The 20,102-nt window shown below is 50.0% G+C and overlaps 8 protein-coding genes across 8 annotated transcripts; 3 read left to right on the forward strand and 5 right to left on the reverse strand.

Annotated features, from left to right (window-relative positions):
- Positions 1-3: 3 nt before the first annotated feature.
- On the reverse strand, positions 4-2,504 carry TREMEDRAFT_71306 (uncharacterized protein). Its single transcript, XM_007003676.1, has 6 exons — positions 2,282-2,504; positions 2,169-2,233; positions 2,089-2,121; positions 1,880-2,041; positions 239-1,835; positions 4-194 (listed from the first exon to the last, which is right to left on the reverse strand). The coding sequence occupies exons 1-6, from the start codon at positions 2,342-2,344 to the stop codon at positions 90-92; spliced, it is 2,025 nt and encodes a 674-aa protein (XP_007003738.1). The 5' UTR covers positions 2,345-2,504; the 3' UTR covers positions 4-89.
- A 189-nt stretch (positions 2,505-2,693) lies between these two features.
- TREMEDRAFT_43180 (uncharacterized protein) lies at positions 2,694-4,964 on the forward strand. The gene is made up of 4 exons (XM_007003282.1): positions 2,694-3,130; positions 3,177-4,471; positions 4,512-4,646; positions 4,688-4,964. The coding sequence occupies exons 1-4, from the start codon at positions 2,762-2,764 to the stop codon at positions 4,923-4,925; spliced, it is 2,037 nt and encodes a 678-aa protein (XP_007003344.1). The 5' UTR covers positions 2,694-2,761; the 3' UTR covers positions 4,926-4,964.
- Positions 4,965-4,994: 30 nt separating this feature from the next.
- TREMEDRAFT_38204 (uncharacterized protein) lies at positions 4,995-6,483 on the reverse strand (the record flags this gene model as incomplete). Its single annotated transcript, XM_007003241.1, has 6 exons — positions 4,995-5,189; positions 5,235-5,326; positions 5,481-5,790; positions 5,839-5,890; positions 5,936-6,297; positions 6,352-6,483. Coding segments are annotated over 6 exons (1,143 nt in total), but the record flags the coding sequence as incomplete, so codon positions are not given.
- Positions 6,484-6,743: 260 nt separating this feature from the next.
- Positions 6,744-9,247, reverse strand: TREMEDRAFT_73476 (uncharacterized protein). Its single transcript, XM_007003677.1, has 10 exons — positions 8,663-9,247; positions 8,532-8,612; positions 8,364-8,480; positions 8,085-8,316; positions 8,022-8,041; positions 7,957-7,972; positions 7,841-7,909; positions 7,081-7,791; positions 6,902-7,030; positions 6,744-6,850 (listed from the first exon to the last, which is right to left on the reverse strand). Exons 1-10 carry the CDS (start codon positions 8,931-8,933, stop codon positions 6,844-6,846), a joined length of 1,653 nt encoding a protein of 550 aa, XP_007003739.1. The 5' UTR covers positions 8,934-9,247; the 3' UTR covers positions 6,744-6,843.
- Positions 9,248-10,062: 815 nt separating this feature from the next.
- On the forward strand, positions 10,063-11,546 carry TREMEDRAFT_60962 (uncharacterized protein; the record flags this gene model as incomplete). Its single annotated transcript, XM_007003387.1, has 11 exons — positions 10,063-10,214; positions 10,254-10,305; positions 10,375-10,506; positions 10,549-10,556; positions 10,596-10,645; positions 10,680-10,701; positions 10,739-10,847; positions 10,898-11,041; positions 11,084-11,127; positions 11,164-11,276; positions 11,335-11,546. 11 exons carry the CDS (start codon positions 10,063-10,065, stop codon positions 11,544-11,546), a joined length of 1,038 nt encoding a protein of 345 aa, XP_007003449.1.
- Positions 11,547-11,867: 321 nt separating this feature from the next.
- On the reverse strand, positions 11,868-13,931 carry TREMEDRAFT_68071 (uncharacterized protein; the record flags this gene model as incomplete). The annotated part of the gene is made up of 8 exons (XM_007003618.1): positions 11,868-11,897; positions 11,943-12,847; positions 12,890-12,957; positions 13,003-13,100; positions 13,142-13,342; positions 13,392-13,577; positions 13,621-13,812; positions 13,863-13,931. The coding sequence occupies 8 exons, from the start codon at positions 13,929-13,931 to the stop codon at positions 11,868-11,870; spliced, it is 1,749 nt and encodes a 582-aa protein (XP_007003680.1).
- A 3,353-nt stretch (positions 13,932-17,284) lies between these two features.
- On the forward strand, positions 17,285-18,332 carry TREMEDRAFT_29091 (uncharacterized protein; the record flags this gene model as incomplete). The annotated part of the gene is made up of 4 exons (XM_007003200.1): positions 17,285-17,537; positions 17,579-17,651; positions 17,699-17,878; positions 17,924-18,332. The coding sequence occupies 4 exons, from the start codon at positions 17,285-17,287 to the stop codon at positions 18,330-18,332; spliced, it is 915 nt and encodes a 304-aa protein (XP_007003262.1).
- Positions 18,333-18,427: 95 nt separating this feature from the next.
- Positions 18,428-19,591, reverse strand: TREMEDRAFT_60965 (uncharacterized protein; the record flags this gene model as incomplete). Its single annotated transcript, XM_007003388.1, has 1 exon — positions 18,428-19,591. The coding sequence occupies one exon, from the start codon at positions 19,589-19,591 to the stop codon at positions 18,428-18,430; it is 1,164 nt and encodes a 387-aa protein (XP_007003450.1).
- Between the last annotated feature and the right edge of the window lie 511 nt (positions 19,592-20,102).

Consider the following 20,102-nt stretch of genomic DNA (forward strand, 5'->3'; position numbering starts at 1 on the left):
TGTGGTGATTTGGAGTGGTTTGTGCATCCTAGAACACTGTACGTGATGTGAAACTATGCAAGGAGAGATGAAAATGGCGCCATGTGCGTCTAGGCCTGCTTTTTGTCGTCGGTTGAGTTCGATGATTCTGGTTCGGCCGGACCGGCTGAAGAGGTCTCAGCTGTTCGGCTGTCCGCGGCCCGCTTCTCGTACACCTGTTAGTCAGCGACGGGTCTATGATCTATGAGTTCGCACTCACCTTCTGGAAGAGACCCAGAGAAGCTTGTTGCGCGGCGTCCAGCGCCGATTTGATGTCCTCAGGTTTCACACTCGCGTCCCCAGCAGCACCCTTGGTGCACACATCCCGCAAAGCAGCCAGCAATGTCTTGACCTTCTCCCTTTCTTCGTTGTCAAGCTGAGATTCAAACTCAACCATCGACTTCTCCGTATCCGTGCAAAAGTTTTCTCCCCGATTCGCTTCCTCAATGACATGCCGACGGATTTTGTCGGATTCAGCGAATTTTTCTGCGTTCGCCACCATAGCCTCGATCTCCTTGTCGGAAAGCCCACTAGAGGAAGCGATGGTAACCGACTGTTCTTTGTTGGTGGCTGTGTCATTCGCGCTGACGTTGACTATTCCGTCCGCGTCGATATCGAAGGTGATCTTTATCTGAGGTACGCCTTTGGGGGCAGGAGGTAACCCAGTGAGTTGGAAGTTCCCCAGTAGTTTGTTATCCCGGACGAGCTCGCGCTCCCCCTGGTACACCTTCACCTCTATAGCCGTTTGACCATCTGCTGCTGTAGAGAAAGTTTGAGACTTCTTCGTGGGAATGGTAGTGTTCCGGTTGATAAGACGAGTGAACACACCGCCGAGAGTTTCGATTCCGAGAGACAGGGGTGTGACGTCGAGCAGTAGGATATCGGTAACGTTACCGGCTAGGACACCGGCTTGGATCGAGGCGCCGATGGCAACGGCTTCGTCAGGATTGACTCCCTTGCTAGGTTCTTTGCCGAAGACACTTTTCACCGTCTCCACAACACGTGGCATCCGAGTCATACCGCCTACAAGAAGGACCTCGTTGATATCGGATGCTTTGACACCCGCATCGGTAAGCGCCTTTCGACAGGGTTCAATAGTACGGTCAACCAACGGTTTCACCAAAGACTCGAAATTGGCACGAGTGAGCTTCAAATTGATATGCTGAGGACCGTCGGCAGTGGCAGTGATATACGGGAGGGATATATCGGTGGCGCCGGCGCTAGAAAGCTCGATCTTGGCCTTCTCGGCGGCTTCACGAATACGTTGGATGGCCATTCGATCCTTGGATACATCCACGCCTGTTTCCTTTTTGAACTCGGACAGTATATGATTCACAAGTGCAATGTCGAAGTCCTCGCCACCAAGATGAGTGTCGCCGTTGGTGGACTTGACTTCAAAGACTCCTTTCTGCATTTCCAAAATCGAGACATCGAATGTACCACCACCCAAATCGTAAACGGCAATGATAGCTGAATTTTCCTTCTCCAGCCCATAGGCGAGTGCGGCGGCGGTGGGTTCGTTTATGACTCGCAAAACATCAAGGCCGGCAATGGAACCGGCGTCCTTGGTCGCTTGACGTTGCGAGTCATTGAAGTATGCTGGAACAGTGATGACCGCATGTTTGACGGGTTTACCAAGGTAGGACGATGCGGTGTCCTTCATCTTACCCACAACGAAGGCGCCGATCTGTGAGGGGGAGTACTTCTGACCACGAGCTTCCACCCAGGCATCGCCATTGGTGTGAGCGACAATCTTATAGGGAACATGACCGATGTCCTTCTGCACCTCGGAATCTGTGAATTTTCGCCCGATCAGTCTGAAGTCAGCACTCCTTGTTCATTACCGAGCGGAATGACGTACCTTTTAGACGCAAAGATAGTGTTCTCTCCGTTCACGACCGCCTGTCTTCGAGCGGGCTGTCCTACTAATCGTTCACCGTCTTTGGTGAAGGCGACTACGGAAGGTGTGGTCCTAGCACCTTCGGCGTTTTCTAACACTTTAGGGGCTCCTGCTTCATATATACTGTGACATTAGAAGAAAGCTGATTGCACAATACGTGTAGGACTTACGAAACGCAAGAGTTGGTCGTTCCGAGATCGATACTGTGATCTGAGCTGACTGATCGTACTCTAAGCTGAAGTGATCTTACCCGATGACTGGTCCAGATACTTTTCCACTGTTGAAACGCTTGGAGGTAAGAAGAGGAGAAGATCGCTGCGATGATTAGTACCACAACGAAGCAAAACCCGGGAAAGCACTGACCTGAAGATTGCGAAGATGAGAAGAATTTCTGTTGAGCCTAAACGCTCGGGTCAAACCATACATGACGGAAGTAGATTAAGATGGAGGGTTGATGGTACGAGACGGAGATGAGGAATGGGAATGAGAATGAGAATGGTAGTTGTAGAGATAGTGATGTTGATAATGATAGAGAGAGGCGTAAAGGCCAGGTGCGAGTGACAGAAAGTCGATCTTTTGAGAAATGAAATTCTCTGGTGGTTTCTACAACCGAGTGGCAAAATTACTCTACAAGGCCGGGGCTGTTGTAATTCCGGTAATCTCCGATGTGGCAGATGACTACGAGCAGAGTAGCGATCACGTGGCCTTCCCGGACAACTCGGCTTGACAGTAGAGCCAGCGTATAACAATACATACTACTACTCTACTACTCATTCTCCTATCTATATTTGGTCCATCTTTGCATCTCCTTGGGATCTTTGAACCCTTCAAGAGTTACTCGTCATGGCTGCTGTTCGGCTGTTGCGTCCACGTCTTCCATCATTCCGTCGTTGGAACCTCGACTCTCACAGATCTTCAATTCATCTTTGGACCGCTGCCAGTCCTTCTACCTCCCCCCGACCCCTCCCCTACGCATCATCCCTAGCGACACCATCCTCTATCGCCAAGGGAAAACACAGAGACATTTCGAGCGTATTCATATCCGACGTAGACCTATATGTCTCTCTCCCTTCAAGCATTCTGACATCTCGGAAAGTACGGCGACAGCTGCTCAAGCAGGCCGTTCGCTTGGCCGCCTTCCGTCCCTTTCATAGCTCGAGCCGTCGGAATGCTCTACCTCTCATCCCTGCGGCCACTGCCGCAATCCTCAAAGTAGGTCTCATCTGACTCAGTATTTCACTGGCTGATTGCTCCATAGTCCACCTCCGTTCTCACGGCCATCACTGCAATATCCCGCATTCTTATCTCTTTCTTTCCGCTAGGCACCATCGCAGCTCTGCGCATGGTCAGAGGAGTCAGATGGTTGGAGTCTTCGTACAAGAGACCAGAGGCCACTCCAGAGGCTGAGGAGTTTTGGAAAATGTGGTGCGAAGGGGAGAGAGGGAAACGGATCCGTCGTGAGGAGGCCATTGCGCTTTTAGAGGGGGAGATGTCGACGGACGGAGCTGTTCAAGGACCTGACGGCCGTGTCGCCTATCTGATTCCCATCCCACCTGGTACCATTCATAGTCCTCTAGTACCTGGGGACTTGAAGCAATTGTCAAAAGATCAACGGCAGCAAGCCATGCGTTGGATACAGAGAATAGCCTTCTTCCTACCTCCACTTCCGTCGGCCTCCATGACATCCTTTAGTCACCTATCTCCCATGGAGCAACAGCAAGTCGAAGCGCTCCGACGCCACTGGATTTCCTTACGGATGTCGAAAGATCGACTGGCGTTGTCCCGCTGGATAGTCGCCCTCGCCATCGGCTTGCCGATACTCCTCTTCACGGCGGTATACATCGCTGCCTTGGAGCGGGTGCCGCTCACGGGACGGTGGCGTCTGATCCTTCTGTCACCAGAGGAAGAAGATAGCATTTCCAAGAGCTTGGCTGGTCCCAATTGGTACCGGAGCGTCATCAATCTCCTCACGACCGAAAACGCTCCCGCCCCGCCCCTTCTTCCGCAAACAGACTGGCGATGGGGTTGGGTTGAAGCGACATTGCGCAGACTCGAGTCGGGAGTGCGAGGAGAAATCCATCCGGTATTCAGCCCTCCGCCGGCGAAGTATCCAATCAAACCTCGACCTAGGGTTTCAGCCATGCTTCACTCGGCTCTTCCAGGTTCAGAACATCCTTCGGGTCAAGAGCACCTCGGAGTAGGGCCGCCTTTCAGCCTCATGCTTCTTCGAAAGGACGAGCCCAACGCCTTTTCGTACGGTTTTGGGGGAAACGGCGCCAGTGGAATTGTCGTATTTTCCGGCTTGATTGACCAAATCCTTGGACCCGCGAGAGCGCCTCCGTCTACACGATTCTCATCTATTTTCTCAACTCGACCCCCTCACGTCACACCTACCGAAGATGAGACACTGCATCTCTCCTGGGTACTCGCCCACGAAATGGGACACCTATTGCTCAGCCATCAGCTCGAAACCCTCTCCCAGCAGCAAGTCCTTTGGCCAAGCATCACCAATCTGACTCTAGACCTCGTTCGAGCTTTCATCTGGCCTCTCACGTGAGTCTTTGAGCCAGTGGTCATTCATTGCTAAGTCTAGACTCATGCTCGGTCCGACTATCAACGATGCATTAGCTAATGTGGGCAAGACCAGTGCCAATGAGATGATTGATCGTTACGGACAGGTTGGATTCCAGTTTGCCCATGAATTGGAAGCAGACCGAGCTGCACTTCGGTGCGTATCATACCTCCCAGGTGGCTGAGGCTGACAGTCAGGATACTCGCACTCTCAGGTTTTGATCCTATGGCAGCCAAAGCGAAATTTGCGACATCTCTGGCCGATTTACACGAGATAAGACCAATGGACGGAGACACGAGCGATTCCTGGACCGGACGCGTGTTCAAATTGTGGTCTTGGGCCACTCATCCTTCAGCAGAAAGAAGAACGGCCGCCATCGACGCTGAGCTAGATAGATGGCTTGAAGAAAGGAGACGCAGCGAGGTGGAGGTCTAATATCTTGTTGTTGATTGTAATGCATAAGAAATGTCATGTAAAAAGGTTCATCGACATGTGCTACACGTGTCGCTTCGCCTGAGCATCGCACCAATCCCACAACTGTTCCAGTTTTAGACGATCATCAAGATCTGGACGGGCTCGGCCAACATGTTGGAAAGGTACGACATATGCCCCGCTCAATTTACGAGCTCTTTCCGTATTGCACGTTGCCACCCAAAGCTGATTGGACGCACCATCGACAGCTGTCCACGTCAACAGTGGCTGAGTTATGAGCGACAAGCACGTAGGATTCTGAGACACACTCACGACTGCCCATGGTGCGCGACGAAGGATCACCGGTGTGAGAGAAAGATGCTGAGCCAAATTGGTAGCTACTGAGCCTGCGAAAATCAACATCTCTCAAAAGCGGGTAACGCAGGCAGTCCCGCAAATACTTACCTGGATGCACAGCAACACTCAGGATCTCCGGTTGCTTGACACTAACATCAACATCTTGAGCACCAATCGTAGTGTCTCGACCAAGGGCGCCTGTTTGAGTGTTGATGTGGCGACTGCCAGGACCATGATGCCAATGCAGCCATTTTGCCAATGCAATAGAACCCCATTTACTCTGTCCATACTCTACCCAGATCGGCAGCTCGTTTTTACCTGGTACAGGGTTCTTGACCTGTTCTCCAGCGTCGGTCTGGTCAACTCCGGAATGATCTCTGACAACGCTTTCGTATTTGACACCGCCGGGAGGAGCGCCTATATGTCCCACTGAGGAGGATACGATTACGCGGGGAGGCTGGGAGGGGTTGGCACGTGAAGTCTCAAGTAAGAGAGGAAGAAGAAGAGCGATTAGTCTGTGGTGACCGAGACACTAGATTGATCAGTTCAGAAACTGTCAAGAAATCCAAAAGGGGTTTACATTGGTACCGAATTGCAAAGTATATCCTTGCTTTGTGTATAACCCTGCGGGACTGAGATCAGTCGTCCGTTCTACTCCTCGACGAAAAAATTCTCACCTTGCCATGACGCCAGCATTGGCGAACAGAAGGTCAAGCTTTGTCTCCCTGGCCACAAACTCGGAGCAAAAGCGTTCCACACTGTCCAAATCGGATAAGTCCAGGTTGAGGTATATCAGTTGACCCTGGTTCCTCTTCGGTACGCTTTCGGATACCTCGACAGCCATGTTGTCGTTGGGAGCTGGAGGCTGAGGATAGACAAAGCCTGTCATACCTGTCTTGGCTCCGGCTCGGATGGCAGCGATAGCCTCTTCCGCTCGTTTCTCACTCCTCGACGCCATATAGATCGTAGCGCCATGTTCATAGAGTGCTTTGCAGGTGGCATAACCGGTACCACTGTTCCCTCCGGTGACAATGACGACCTGATGAGATGAGCTTGTGCTGCAAGATAGGGGGAAGTCTGATTTGGTACATACCTTGCCGTACATATCCGGTATCTGGGCATCGGTCCATCGAGGTCGGATGAAAAAGAGGGCGGGTGCACCGGAATGTATGATGGTATCCAAGTAAAAACGGATGTACTGCCAGAGGGCGGCGATGAAAGTCATGCTGGCTGAACGGTGATAGAGATGCGCTATGGTGAATGGTACAAGGGGTCAAGTGCTTTTTGTAGATGACGGTATGTACTGAGAGAGTGTGAGAGGAGCAACATGCACACATGTGCACATGTGAGTGACGAGAAGAGAAGTAGTAAGAAGTTGTATTAAGTACATACAGTATGACCAACTGTACAGTGAGTACTCGTACTGATCGATCCGACGCGCGGTCTCCGGCAAAACCGGCCAGATATCCACCGGCCAGGCAGCTACAAGCTCTATCATGACAATGCATCGTCCGTGGATGATTATACAGATACTGGAGGCAAGACATCCTTACCATTACGGACGACGGGCTACAGGCTGCACCTCTCAGACGCTATGCGAGTCAGCATAGGGTCGGGCGTCTTCTAGAAAGGGTTTCACACACCTCATCACCGAGATGATTCGGAACTCATGACCGCCTCCGGGATCACTCGTCTCCTGTGATACCTCGCATGTCAGAGTATGTCGTCCTGCGATTAGATCATTTCGTATGGTGGCAAATCGGCCAATGTTCCTACACGTATCAGCTCCAGGCTTGAGCAAGGACAAATCTGCGACTCTTACATGTCATTATCCCACCATCCTGTCACGGTGACCCCCTTGTCCACGTCATCATCCACCCAACAAACAATCGTACCTAAACCGAACGTCCGGCTACGGAGGGAATACATCTTGATCACCCCTACATTGGTCTCGAGCTCGAATGACACTCGCGAGCCTGGCTCTGTGGCCATGATGTATGGCTTGTCCCGATAATCAGGGTGAACCCAGTGCTCCCAACCATCGGTATAGGTGGGAGTGAGGTTGAATCGGGGGTCGCTTGATCGCGTTGACAGACAGATCGGCTTGAAGGGTGGTACGAAATGATCGAGGTTGGGGTTCCATCCATCTTGTACCCGCATGCGCGGCAATTGTCCATACTCATAAGGCATCGTCCACATTCCAGGCATGAGTGCCCCGACCTCTTGGTCATCGACAGGATCGAGCCTCCAAAATCTACTTTGTTCTGGCCATGACTTTTGAGAGTCTTCGACAATCGAGTCTTGCCACGCTGCCACGTCTGATTGAGCCTCCAGGTCTCCCAGTCCAGTTAGACTGAGTTCTTCCGAGAAGGACGGAGGTGGATAGATCGACGGAGGAAGCGAAGGTGGTACGGTGAATGTATCGTCTGACAACATGTCGCATGCGGCATCACGCAGTAGGCTGGCCAGCAGCATTCCCAAATCACGGTGTCCCCGAGCGTTGAAGTGACGCGTATCTGGATTACCCCAGTAGCTAGAAGGATCAGTATGGAGACAGTGGACGTATGCCGAAGAAGACTCACTCCTGTGTAAAGTATGGTCGAATCAGTTGTGGATACCGTGCAAAATGTGAGGCCAGGGGGTGACGTTGACTGTTGCGTGAGTGATGAGTGGCGATGACTGGAGCGAGACTACTTACTTGACCACAGGTACATCTGGAGGTAGTTAGCATGGTTGGAAACTATCACCTTGTCTCGAACTCACCATAGTATTGTGCTACAGGTCTTAAAAGTCAGCATAGTTCTAGCGAGATCCAGAAGAACTGACAGGTGCATTCGCCCGCCCCCACCTCCCATGCCACCATTGCTGAATGCCATGGCCTCTGCGAGGACGATTGCCGGTCTATGTGGCAATTCGACCAAGCCTCGAAGAAGATTCTCCATGTTCTCAACATGCTCCAATATGGCCTCGTCATTGACAGCGAGCTCAACGATCACCAAGTCGGCTTCTTCTGGTATGTGAAGGGGGAAGCAGAAGGAGAAGTAGTCGGACCCGGTAGCTTGGGGTATCAGCTGAGCCCCGAGGACACTCCAAACAAGGACATACCCGGTGCTGCCCCGTTCACAGCGATAACCTGAGACTTGCTTCCCACAAAATCGCGCAGCCACTCAGCAAACCGCTCAAACCACACCTCGTCATCGTCGACATGATGACCGGCGGTGACTGCACTGTTCAGTAGGTATAAGCGGTACGATCGTCTTGAAAGTCACTCACTGCTACCGCCTATGGCCGTGATAGTGATGGTCTCCCCCCGTAGTAATTTGTGTAGTAATTGTCGTAAGCGATGAAGTGAACCTTTCATGTTAGCATGTGAGCGCCACTATCCTCGGCTATATGCTACATACCCTCGTAGGCCCGACTCAGCCTCAGATTTGCCCGACCATATTCTTTCTCAAACGGGTCCGGTTGCGAGCACGTTCGTCTCAATCTTTCCACCCGCTGTCGTACATCCGGATGCTGCTTCTCGTAATCGCTTAAAACGGTTTTTTGGTAAGGACTCCATGGGTATAAGAGAGATAGACGGGCTCCTTCAATGTTGTACAAGAAAAAGGTCGACCCGGCAAGCAAGAGTAGGCCGAGGAATGCGGCAGATCGGCGAGAAGGGGTTAGATACATTCCGTCGGCCCGTCGAGCCGTTGACGATCTAGGATGGAGATGCCGTAGGATAGTAGGTAAGTAGAGCAGAGCAGATAGCACAGGGTCTTTAGGTTTTGATGTTACAAATCTTGACAGGGGACAGCCGGACGGAGGAGCAAGAGCAAAGGGGTCATGCTTCCGTGCCCAGTGAAAGAGTTTCGAGGAGGGCAAAGTTCTCGGCGCTTTGCGTCCTGAGGCTTCAGGGTTAAAGGAGGGGCGACAGAGTGTACTGTATGTGAGTGAGCGAGTAGGTACAAGTGCAGAAGAAGAGTGAGTACCTAGATTGGTGACAGAGAGGTGAATATGTATATATGTGGATGCGAAGAGGGCAGTACGTATAAGCTATAGCTAGCGGTGGTCATGTGTGAGTCAGATTTGATCCCGTTACCGTTCAGGTGGATGGCGTGGGCAGGTGTATATATGGAGAACAGATTATGTGACTGTCATCATATGTGGGTCTAAGGTATGTATATGCGGGACCCTTGACTACTTGTCAGCATTCACAACAGCCGAAACCGCATGACCGCACCCCTACCAAGTACCAATGACTCATCACTCACTCGCATTCGACCGTCGGCCGTCGATCAAACACTCGGTGTGGAATGCCGCACGTGACCTCTCAGCTGATGACAACGACGACGACGACGACGATGATGATGATGCTGACGGCGGGGGCCGAGGGTGAGCACAAGTCACACATGGTCCGTCTCGGAGGACAGGGACTGAACGACGCCGACGGAGTCACAAACTAGCGAGAACCATCACTACTACTACGACGACGACTACCACTACTTACTCGGTCCGCAGTCACAGGCTCACACCATCACAGGGCGCATCACTACCATCTCTCTTCTCGTCGCAATCGTTCAAGTTACCTATGCAAACTTGCTTCACCCACACGTTGTCATCAACAAGTCGGCCCATCTCTCATACATTTCGGCCTTGGTTCAGTTTTGATGTGATTGTGAGTGTGGGGATTACCCAACCTCTGGCTCGCGACTGTCGCTAAATGTCAGCATTGAGAGGCCTAAGTATCCCGTTCAGCCTTCACTTTCAACCTCTTTACCCTTCTCTCATTTACGACACTCATCGTCTCCTCTTCGTCACAATGCCATCACGTCCGGCTTCTCCATCGCCCTCGAATGGCAGTCGTCCCAATAGTGATTCTGAGGATCAAGATAACTTTGACTCGGTTTCTTTACGCTATGGAGTCGTCGAAGCGGAGCCCAGCATCTATTTTCTGCAGGGAGATCGCGTATAGTGAGTAAGTCTTCATACGTCTGCCAGTCTGATGGCCAGTAACAACACATCCTGGGCTTATCGCATGCCCGCGGACGATGCGGAGACACAGGTAAGTCGAGCGTCCTGGAGAGATCATGTAGTCATGTCCAGCGGCAAGATCAGCAACATTTCTTGGTAGGTTATAGCATGGCAGAACACCATCTCACGCCAGCTATCAGAGAGTCTCCCTGGCCTTTTTCGAGGTCCCGTCTCTGAGACCATCTTGATGGCCGGAACGACCTGTCGAATACTGGACATCGGGTGTGGTAGCGTGAGTTTCAAGCCTTTTTACTGGTGTCTTTACTGACTTCAGGGTATCTGGTGAGCTTCCGAAATCGTGTATGCAATCTCATCATGCAGGCTTCACGAAATGGCCGAGAGATATCCACAGACGGACTGCGTCGGTATAGGTGAGTGATGGCGCTGTGATCGAGCTGACAGCAGACCTCGTGCCGGCCTCGCACGAGTAAGTGTGTGATCTCTTAGTAGGCACTCACATAAAGTCATCATCTCTCAAATTGGCAATACATGTTCATGGAAGTCCCTACCGGTATCAAAGTCCTTCCTGACGGTTCATTCAACATCATACATATCCGACAAATGTTGCATGCAGTGAGTTTCCATCCGTTTGGCTGGACGTAACCACGAACTGATCAGCCTAGGTTCCAGATTACAAAGCTTTACTCCTCGAAGCGTTCCGTCTGTTACGTCCATCGGGCCTCTTGCTCATTCACGAGCCTCGACTTCATCTACTGAGCGCATGGGAGGAGTACGACGCACTGGATTTAGCCCCTGGCGTAGCAAGGGTTTGTCCCACATCTCTCGGGTTTTGATGGATTGACAGACAGTATTACTCCCTGTTATCTTCCGCGCTTGCTTATCGCGGGGTCAAGTGAGTCTCGTTCTCTTTCACTGAAACTGATAGCAGTATGGATACATTCGACCGGGTGAACAATTTCCTCACAGAAGTGGGATTTGGAGAAGAGTATATCGATTACTACCAACATTATCGAGCGCCGTGTGTGAATGATCCCTCGTTGGGTGAGTCGTATACAAATCTCATGAGTGAGCCGCAATGCAGTCTCGGACTGATCAGCAGGAACGTCGAATGAAGCCGATCACACTTTGGGTTATATGCGGGCCACACGACTCATTCTAATGGAAGCTCGGGTGATAGACGATGACGAGTTCGATAAGTTGTTGACGCAGGTGGCGGAAGAACTGGCGGGCAGGTCAAAAGGTGAAGCTGGCCCTGATGCCGCAAAGGCCATTCTGTCAGAGTGGGGCTACTGGTGGGCGATGAAGACTTGAGGTCGACTTCATTGATCTGTAGTAGTGAGGCGGTGGGTCAGTAAACCTTTGGGGAGTCTGCGAGATTCGGCCTTTGCATGCAATACACTTTGTTTTTATTTCTTCCCTGCCCCCTCACATACTGATCTACCTGTTCAATCATCCAGGTTGAAAGTCCAATATAAGGCAAGTCGCTCTATCGACTCTTTGCCCCGCCATCCTGCGATCCCGCCGAGATACTGATATTGCCGTTAACCAGGTCTGCAACCTGGTTCATGTGCGAACGAAATGGAACATGATAATATTGAACATTCCTTATTCAAGGAGATCAACGGAAGCAACCTATATGGCGTGCGTTTCGATACCGATGACCTTAACCAAATTAGCCCGTTCACCACTGTCAACTACATCTCTCACCTTGACCCCCTTCTTCCGCGGTACAGCATCCGACAGGAGATTGCATCCCCACACTCGGATCTGTTCAATTTCATTGCATCCTTCCAAAATATCCTTCAGCGTGAAATCAGTCACATTCCTACACCACCCCAAGTTCAACTCCCGCAGATGCTTACATGACCGAAGCTCGGCCAAGGCGTCGGCGGGACATTTTCGCCAACCCAAAAGGTTGAGCTGCTCAATCGAATGTCCAGAATGTGCGATCAACGCCCTGAGTGCACCATCCCCAAGCTCGTGACCCTTCTCCAGATCGATAGTCTCGAACCCGGGTGATACAGAAGTGCGGAAGAATTGGGCTACGCCATCGTCGGTGAGTTCCACTAAATGCTTTAGGTATAATCGGCGCAAGTTTGAGCACGTGGCGATGGCAGGAACAATCTCGTTTGTCAACCCCGGGTTGTCTGAAAGGTTGAGAGTATGGAGATTATTGCCGATGTCTTCCAGCAATTCGATGACGGATTGATCTGACAAAGTCGTACCTGGCGCAGAGAGGTCAAGAAGTGTCAGATGACGTAGTTTTCCCAGAGGTCGTAGGAAGTCCGAGTTCATTTGACCAATTTCGCACAGTCGTAACTCCGTCAGGTTGGGGCAACACGCAACGAGCTTCTCCACCACTTCTAGGTCGATTCGGGGAGATTGAGTGATGAGGAATCCTTCAAGACGCTTGCCCATAGATTTGATGAAAGGTAGCCAGCCTTCTTTGCGCACGAGAAACGGGGCGAAGAGTTCGATCCGTCTTAGACGCTTGAAGGTTCTGCTCCAAGAAATGAGGGAGTCCGTAGTGAGCTGTCCACATAGATTCAGATACAGGTATTCCATATTGGGGCATAATTTGGCCATGGAAATGTATGAGTCTTGCACCAGGTCTGTGGTCAATGAAACATCCTGTGGTGAGAATGAGAACTCACTGGTGCAATCATACATGGACAGTTCTTGACGGTCGGCGGAATAGAACAACGCGGCAGTCTCTGGTGCTCTGACATTCAGCGTGCTCAGAGTCGACGATGGTGGAGTGACTCACAATCTGCGACTCTTGGATATAATTCTGCACACTTTGTCCAAGTTGATACTCCCAATGTCGCCAAGCTGCTCAACGTCCTCGATGAAGCGACCAATGATCTGATTATCAGCTACGACATCACATGATTCGTTTGACTGACCCCTATGCAGATGTCACCGAGTGGCGTTGCTCCTTTCCTTGTCTCGTAGTGGACAACTTTTCCTCGATCTTCCTTTCCCCCTGCCTTCTTTCTCGCCGCAGCTTTCTTAGGCTTCGCGAAGGGATCTACTCCTACAGCGTAGCAACAGTCAACACAAAGCCAAGTCATAGGCTGATTTGGATGTTCTTTGGTGTAGGCGGTCTGCAAATTAGCAAGAGATAGTCGTCCGCCGATGCTCAAGTCGACGCACAACAGTGAACCTCTTTCCGCATTCTCCACAATTCATGAACTCGCCAATATTGGCCAGATCGGTGGGAGCGACGGCTGGCTTGGACGAAGAGGCAGCTGCCGGGCCTGACTTCGGCTCAAAATCGGCGTCAAGATCATTAGAATCGACTGAAGCTCCTCGTAAACGTTTCCTTGGTGGAGCAACCTCCTGATTGTGAGCAAGTCACAATGAGAAAGTGGTCCGTACTGACATCCTCATGATCAGAAGGTGTGCCCTCGCCAACCCGACTGGGACCTGCTACAACATTTCTGGCTGTGACGGACCCAGCAGGGTCAATCCCGTCCATAATTTCCGGCCCATCAGCAGGAGCATGATCGGTTGCGTTGATAGCAGAAGTATTGCCCCAGGTTGTAAGTTGAGCAGACGGCTCAACACCCAAATTCTTTTGACATCAGCATGACACTTGAAATCGGATCAGTCGAGGCAGCTTACAGCGAGGAAGGAAGTCAGAGCAGAAGAGGGCCCGCGAACAGACCCAGCTGACCGACGAGCACGAGACATGTTGTCACTGCAAAGTGATCACAGTGAAGAAGAGAAGACACGATGTGAAAACAAGTAACTTAAGTAGGGAAAAGGGGGAAAAAGATGATCGGACCGGTGACGTGTGGAGGTGGGTACGGTGTACGGTGGCCCGTTAGTCCTTCAAAATGGCGTTTTTGGAAAATGGCTTTTCCAAAATTCGTTTTCCATTTTCCAAGATGTATGCCACACCACATACAACCACCTACTAAAAACTTGAAACTCTACGACCCTTTCACCCCCCTCACCCTCTTAAGTCATCTATCCATCCATCATGCCGCTTTGCTCAACCTGCAATACAGCCTATCCCAAACTCACAGAGAAGCTCTGCGGGCTCTGTGTACTCAGAATCAAAGCCGTGGATGACAGTTTCTTTTCTTCGTTACTATCAAGTGTATGTTCTCTCCGCGCATTGACATCATCTGATGGTTCAGGGAACTGTCTTTGCCTGCACCTCATGTGGGACCAGAGGTATCAACGAGAGTGAGGGCTGGATATGCAACAACTGTAAAGGTTTGCTGCGATGCTAGAGCGTGTGTACAATGTGCTGACGTTGCAGCAAACTCATCACCGGGCACCATGATGTCTGTTCCTCGCTCTTTTGCTTCCTCAACTCCATCCTCTATGACAGCCTCAACTCCAGCCTCTAGTTTCCCCAGCACAGTACGCTCCTTGGCTGTGACAAAAGCCAACAATGCTGCTGGGGCTAGAGAAGGTCTTGGGGTATGTGCCATCGTACTCACAAGTGTCTCTGTGACGGGTGAGTGGAACTCATCCATTCAATTGCCGTTGACGTGTAGCATTGTCAAAGGCAAACAGCTACAAGAAGTCCGCCAAGTGGCCTTACGAGATTCCAAGTTTTCGAGCTGAATGGCACACGGCACTCAAGGATGTCTTTGAGACTGCTTGGACCAAAGTGGTGGAGGCGTGGAATGGTGCCGGGCAAGGACAGGAGGTCTACAATTTTGACATTGAAAGGTGAGCCGTTGGTTGATGATCATGACGCTCATATAGTAGTTCTGATCGCTTTGAGTACCTCCACACTCCTCATGGTGAGAATGAACGTGTCAACGTGGATGATTTCAAGAAGTACACAACTCTTTCACACTTCTTCCGTCAGGAATACCTCTCCGCACATGCTGTGTATGGACGTAAACGTGACACCAAATCAAGCCGCATTGTCATTCACTTTGAGGTTCGAGCACCACGTGAAAGTACTCTGGTCAGTTCTCAGCAAGTCCTGTCATTAATGCTGACATTGAACAGAAGCGTGAACTTTCAGACAGTTCCAACGACCATCAGGAGCCGGTCTCAAAGAAGACATGTGTGGAGGACAATCAGCCAGTGGCTTCAGAGCCCCTTATGGCCGAAGAAACGTTGCAAGCCTTGCAGGATCTCCAACAGACATTGATAGAGAATGGTGAGTGCTTTATGTGACTGATCTCATATTGACTTGTCAGAGCTCCTTGAAGCAAATGAAGGGGATGAACAGGAAGTCATCTACTTCCACCGTATTTATGCAGATCCAACCACAGATGATCTGGATCCTATCCAGGCTGAGATGATGGAGACTGGACGGTTGGACCGAATGTGGTCAGAGCACGGAGCCTTCAAGCTAATCTACCATGTAAGTCACCACCTGTAGGCCCAGCTTATGCAACAGCTACACGTAGGAAAAAACCACTGGGTTGCCAAGCGGCATTACTCAATGATCTTCGCCACAGATCCAGATGAACACACCGTCATCCTCAGTGAAGCACAACACTTTCATCTAAACTTCAAAGAGGTGCAGAAAGCCACTCAGCTTAAGCTCTGGGCAGAGGATTTCCACCAAGAGGTTCAATGGAAGTCTGAACGTCGTGAAAGACGTGACAGTTGTGAGTGGAATCATCTCCCCCGGGCTGACTTCTGTTGATCCCATTGAGTAGCTTTCAAAGTCACTGAGGCTTTTGTCATACAAGAAGCAGCACCTACCGATGGTCGAGAGCATCCTCGCTCATGGATTGTGGAGCAATGCTTGACCGAACAGCCAGCTAGCGCACATCCCCTCAAAACATGGAACAGCTGCTTTGTAAAATGGAGTAACATTGACTATGTTGCTCCAAAACCAGATGATTACCAGCTCTTGACCAAACTCATCCTGGAAGATTTAGATGCGTGGATTCACTGGGTGTTTGAAACCAGTAACAGGACACTAATTCCGGCAGACATACAAGGTAAGTCCCTGTTCAAGGATGGCGCTCATCTTCAGGCTTCCTCACTTCTGTAGGAAAGGTCCCCGCAACTGCTCGACGTTCTTTCATTCTGTTTGATTTGCTCACTCACACGTGGGTGAAAGTTTGCCTCAGGAGTTGACATCATGCTGATGTATAGGCTTCCTAGAGACTCCGGCCCTGGTGACTGTGGATATCCCAAGCTACATCGTTTTGTCCATCGACACAAGTGTAACACTGTATGTGTTGCATTGGGGCTTGACAACATGGAGCGTGCAAAACCATCCAGTATTGTACCGGTACAGGAGGAGCCCCATCCTACTGAACTTCCGTTTTGGAGAAAGGATGAAATGAAGGAGAGAGGATGGGTGGCAACGTACAAAGGGTCGGATGTCCTTAGTGAGGACGAGGTGCAAGAGGCGTACAATCTCATACCCTCCTCTCCACCCCCAATCCCTAATCTTGCTTCAAAACGTCTGGATATGACAAAGTTTTGGCCCTTCTAGCTTGAAGTAAGTAGTCGGTAGAATTTGATACAGCTTGACCCGTAGTTGTGTAGAAGATGAATGAACCACTCACGTATTTGCATCGTTTCTATCTCAACTTGATTCTTTCCTTTCTTGCTCTTGTGCAAACGTTCATATGCCAACCTCAAGAACAAGACCAGTTATTCCACGTAGGTGTTTGCATAAAGCCATTCTCAGCTTATGTATGCAGCTACACCAACACCAGAGCTGGAACAAGCAATTTACAGTGCTTATCAAAGCGGAGCAAAGTCGTGGAAGGATGTGAACCGGCAACTTGTACAACAAAACTCAGATTGGCTGTTTGGGTGTGTCACCGTTCCTGCAGGTATGCTGTAGTTGCTAACTTACAGGTCCAAGACCGCTTTTTACAAGACTTGTAGTATCATGAAAATACCAGGTTCTCGAAAGGGGGCTTTGACCCCCGAACAACTTAATGTGGAGATTCGGAACCTTGATGGCATACACAAAACCCGTGGATATCGTGGTGTTACTCATGCGCTCAGCTTAAAGGGACTTGTTGTCACTCGGTATGACCTCCTGATCACCGAGAGGATTTTACTCACACCGCAGTAATGCAGTATACCGACAGCTCCAGATGATTGATCCACAAGGTCTTCAAAACAGGTCACGAGGCTCTCGTCGTCTTCGGCGCTTTCCAATCATCAGTGCCGGCCCCAATGAGCAATGGTCAATGGATGGCCATGACAAGCTTGCAATGTGGGGATTTGGAATATATGGGATCAGGGATGTATACTCCGGTTTCCTCCTGGCACTGCATGCCTTTCCAAGTAATCGTCTGGCTGCCAATGTCCACTGGCTTTTCCTGGAGACGATTTTAGAACAGAAGGGTACGTACAGGTTCTGTATTCAGCAGCAAGCTTACAGATAGGCTACCCTATACAAGTTGCAAGTGATAGGGGCTCTGAGATGGGGCAGATTTCAGAAACACAGTTTCTTCTACGGTGAGAGTTATGAACAACCTCATGTAACAGTGTGCTGAAATATACAGTCAGACATATTCCACACCTGAACTCGATGATGTCCCACCTCATATCTGTCTGAAGTCCCTTCGTAACATCACAATTGAAAGGCAATGGGTCCATGTGCGGAAGGAGGTGGTGGACCTTATTCTTGAAAAAATACAAGAGGGACTTGAAAGGGGTTTTGTATGGACGAATCCAGCTCATCGGTAAGTGGTCTTTATACTGTCAGTAATATGCTGAGATTGCCAAAGCTCTCTATTTTGGTGGCTCTTTGCACCCTTAGTTCAAGGCTTATTGGCTCAGCATGTCACCTTCCATAACTCCTTTCGGGTTCGCCGACAGCCCACAAAACCCAATCCATCTGGTGGACGTAGACAAGATTTCTTCAAAAGCCCAGAGAAGTTTGGGGGAGTAGAGTGTCTGCAGCGAATACAGCTAGATACCATCAGAGAGATCATGGAGATACGAGACAAAGCAGTGACAGAGGGTATGCTGCGGTGGATCTCAGAGGAGGAAGAGAAAATTTGTTTGAATGCACATTGGGCACTAGGTGCATCTGCGGCATGTTGGACATTACATGAGGTATGGAACCTCTTCGAACAAATGGTACCGTTGACACAGGCTCATTTGACAAGAGTTTTTGAGCAGATGGAAGTGTAGTCATATGATATCAAGGACCCACTATGTCCGCTGCAGAGGTTGCTTGTCAATGTGGAGAGGTGAGGTGGGTTGCCTATGGTTACAAATAGAATGCATCATTCAATTACTTCCTCGTAGCCTGTCTCCTCACTAATCTCATCTTCGTCAAAGATGATGAGATCATCTGAATCTACACCCTCCAATGGTCCACTAACTACCTTACCACCCTCCTGCTTCCCCAACAGACTCTCAACATGACGGCATGTATAAAATATCGCAATTATTCTATCTTTCCTTGCAGGACCTTCTCCAACAGCGTGATGAATGAGATTAGAGGTGGGGGCTATGAGAACATCACCAACACCAAGACAAGCATCAACATGGAGTTGAGGGAATCGAGTGAAGCCTGGATCACCGGATAGTTGAGTGAAGAAGGTGGGAATAGAGTCCACATCATTCTGGTCAAGGTGAGGGAGACGAGCCTCACCATACCCAATTGCCACCGCCATTGCCATACCACCAAATCTCATTCCACTCCCATTTCCCTTTTTACTGTAACCAATTTTTTCTGTCTCCTCTCCTCTATAAATTGTTCCTTCAGCAGCGGTCATATCACGTCCTTGATGATTTAGAAAGAAGGAATAATCGACTGTCTCTTTGTCCACATATGAATATTGCCGTTTGACAGGGGTGCAGACAAACTTTTCGAGGAGACGCAGAATGTCAAGTGCTGCTTGACGTCTTTCATCTTGTTTTTTGGTTGGTTTGTCGATCATCTTCCTTGTTGTTTGACTGGTGTCCTTGCTAACTCCAATGGTATTACCTTGTCGTCTCACTATGCCTAAATGGAAAGGATGAAGCCCTTCAATTCCGTCCCGTTTTTGTGAATGAGAAACATGTTTAAAGGGTTTCAGGTCGTTAAAGGTGTGAAAGGAAGATAAGATGGTGTCTATGTTGGTCTGAGGAATCATGTGTGGTATACGAAGAACATGGAAGGGAAGTCCATTTGCTTTGATAGAACTGATCACGCCTTGAGGTATGGATAGGGTGAGCTGGCGAGGTGGACCAAGGTTGAGAGTGTTTAGACGTTGAAGGACAGTGTCAATGTTTTTTTGGGATCGTGCATGTTCAGGGAGTGTGAAGAAATGAATGAGCTCAGAAGGAATGTCGGGTTCAGGAATGGATGTGTCAAGGTTGTCGTCAAAGGTTCTTTGAAGTCGTTTGTGGTATGGTTCTAATTTCTTCTGCTTCCCCTTGCTGTGTCTCCGTGTTTTTCCCATTCTCGATTTGTCTTCTTAGTATCCAGAGGAGCACCAAGGATTCATAAATGCGTCACTCTTTCAAAATCCGACAGGAGAGGGCAAGAGGGGACACAGTGAGGTACTCTGAAAGTCAGCCATGAACCCATGAAATAACAGAAGACGTGAAGAATGATGTGTGGAAGGGTGATAGCATCGAGTGTGCGTACCGGTTGTTCCGCTTCCTCTCGAAAATCTTAGTCCCGCTTCCTCTGAGTGATATGTCCCGCTTCCTCTCAGTGATATGTCCCGCTTCCTCTCAATGATGTGTCCCGCTTCCTCTCAAAAATCTTAGTTCCGCTTCCTCTCAGTGATATGTCCCGCTTCCTCTCAGTGATATGTCCCGCTTCCTCTCAAAAATCTTAGTCCCGCTTCCCTTCAGTAATCTTAGTCCCGCGTCCTCTCAATTTGTCCCGCTTCCTCTCAATGATCTCTTGTCTCGCTTCTTCTTGATAATCTCTGGTCCCGCTTTTGCCTGTCGATAATCTCTTGC

Source organism: Tremella mesenterica, assembly GCF_000271645.1.
Source record: "Tremella mesenterica DSM 1558 unplaced genomic scaffold TREMEscaffold_3, whole genome shotgun sequence".
NCBI lineage: Eukaryota > Fungi > Basidiomycota > Tremellomycetes > Tremellales > Tremellaceae > Tremella > Tremella mesenterica.

Bases quoted from the DNA above. Each gene is read 5' to 3' on its own strand.
- TREMEDRAFT_71306 (XM_007003676.1), bottom strand. From the start codon at position 2,344: ATGTATGGTTTGACCCGAGCGTTTAGGCTCAACAGAAATTCTTCTCAT. The intron at 2,042-2,088 runs GTAAGTCCTACA...CTAATGTCACAG, and splicing joins ACGACCAACTCTTGCGTTTC to TATATATGAAGCAGGAGCCC. The intron at 195-238 runs GTGAGTGCGAAC...GCTGACTAACAG, and splicing joins CTCTGGGTCTCTTCCAGAAG to GTGTACGAGAAGCGGGCCGC.
- TREMEDRAFT_43180 (XM_007003282.1), top strand. From the start codon at position 2,762: ATGGCTGCTGTTCGGCTGTTGCGTCCACGTCTTCCATCATTCCGTCGT. The intron at 3,131-3,176 runs GTAGGTCTCATC...ATTGCTCCATAG, and splicing joins CCACTGCCGCAATCCTCAAA to TCCACCTCCGTTCTCACGGC. The intron at 4,472-4,511 runs GTGAGTCTTTGA...TGCTAAGTCTAG, and splicing joins GCTTTCATCTGGCCTCTCAC to ACTCATGCTCGGTCCGACTA.
- TREMEDRAFT_73476 (XM_007003677.1), bottom strand. From the start codon at position 8,933: ATGTATCTAACCCCTTCTCGCCGATCTGCCGCATTCCTCGGCCTACTC. The intron at 8,613-8,662 runs GTATGTAGCATA...CTAACATGAAAG, and splicing joins GCTGAGTCGGGCCTACGAGG to GTTCACTTCATCGCTTACGA. The intron at 8,317-8,363 runs GTATGTCCTTGT...TGATACCCCAAG, and splicing joins TGTGAACGGGGCAGCACCGG to CTACCGGGTCCGACTACTTC.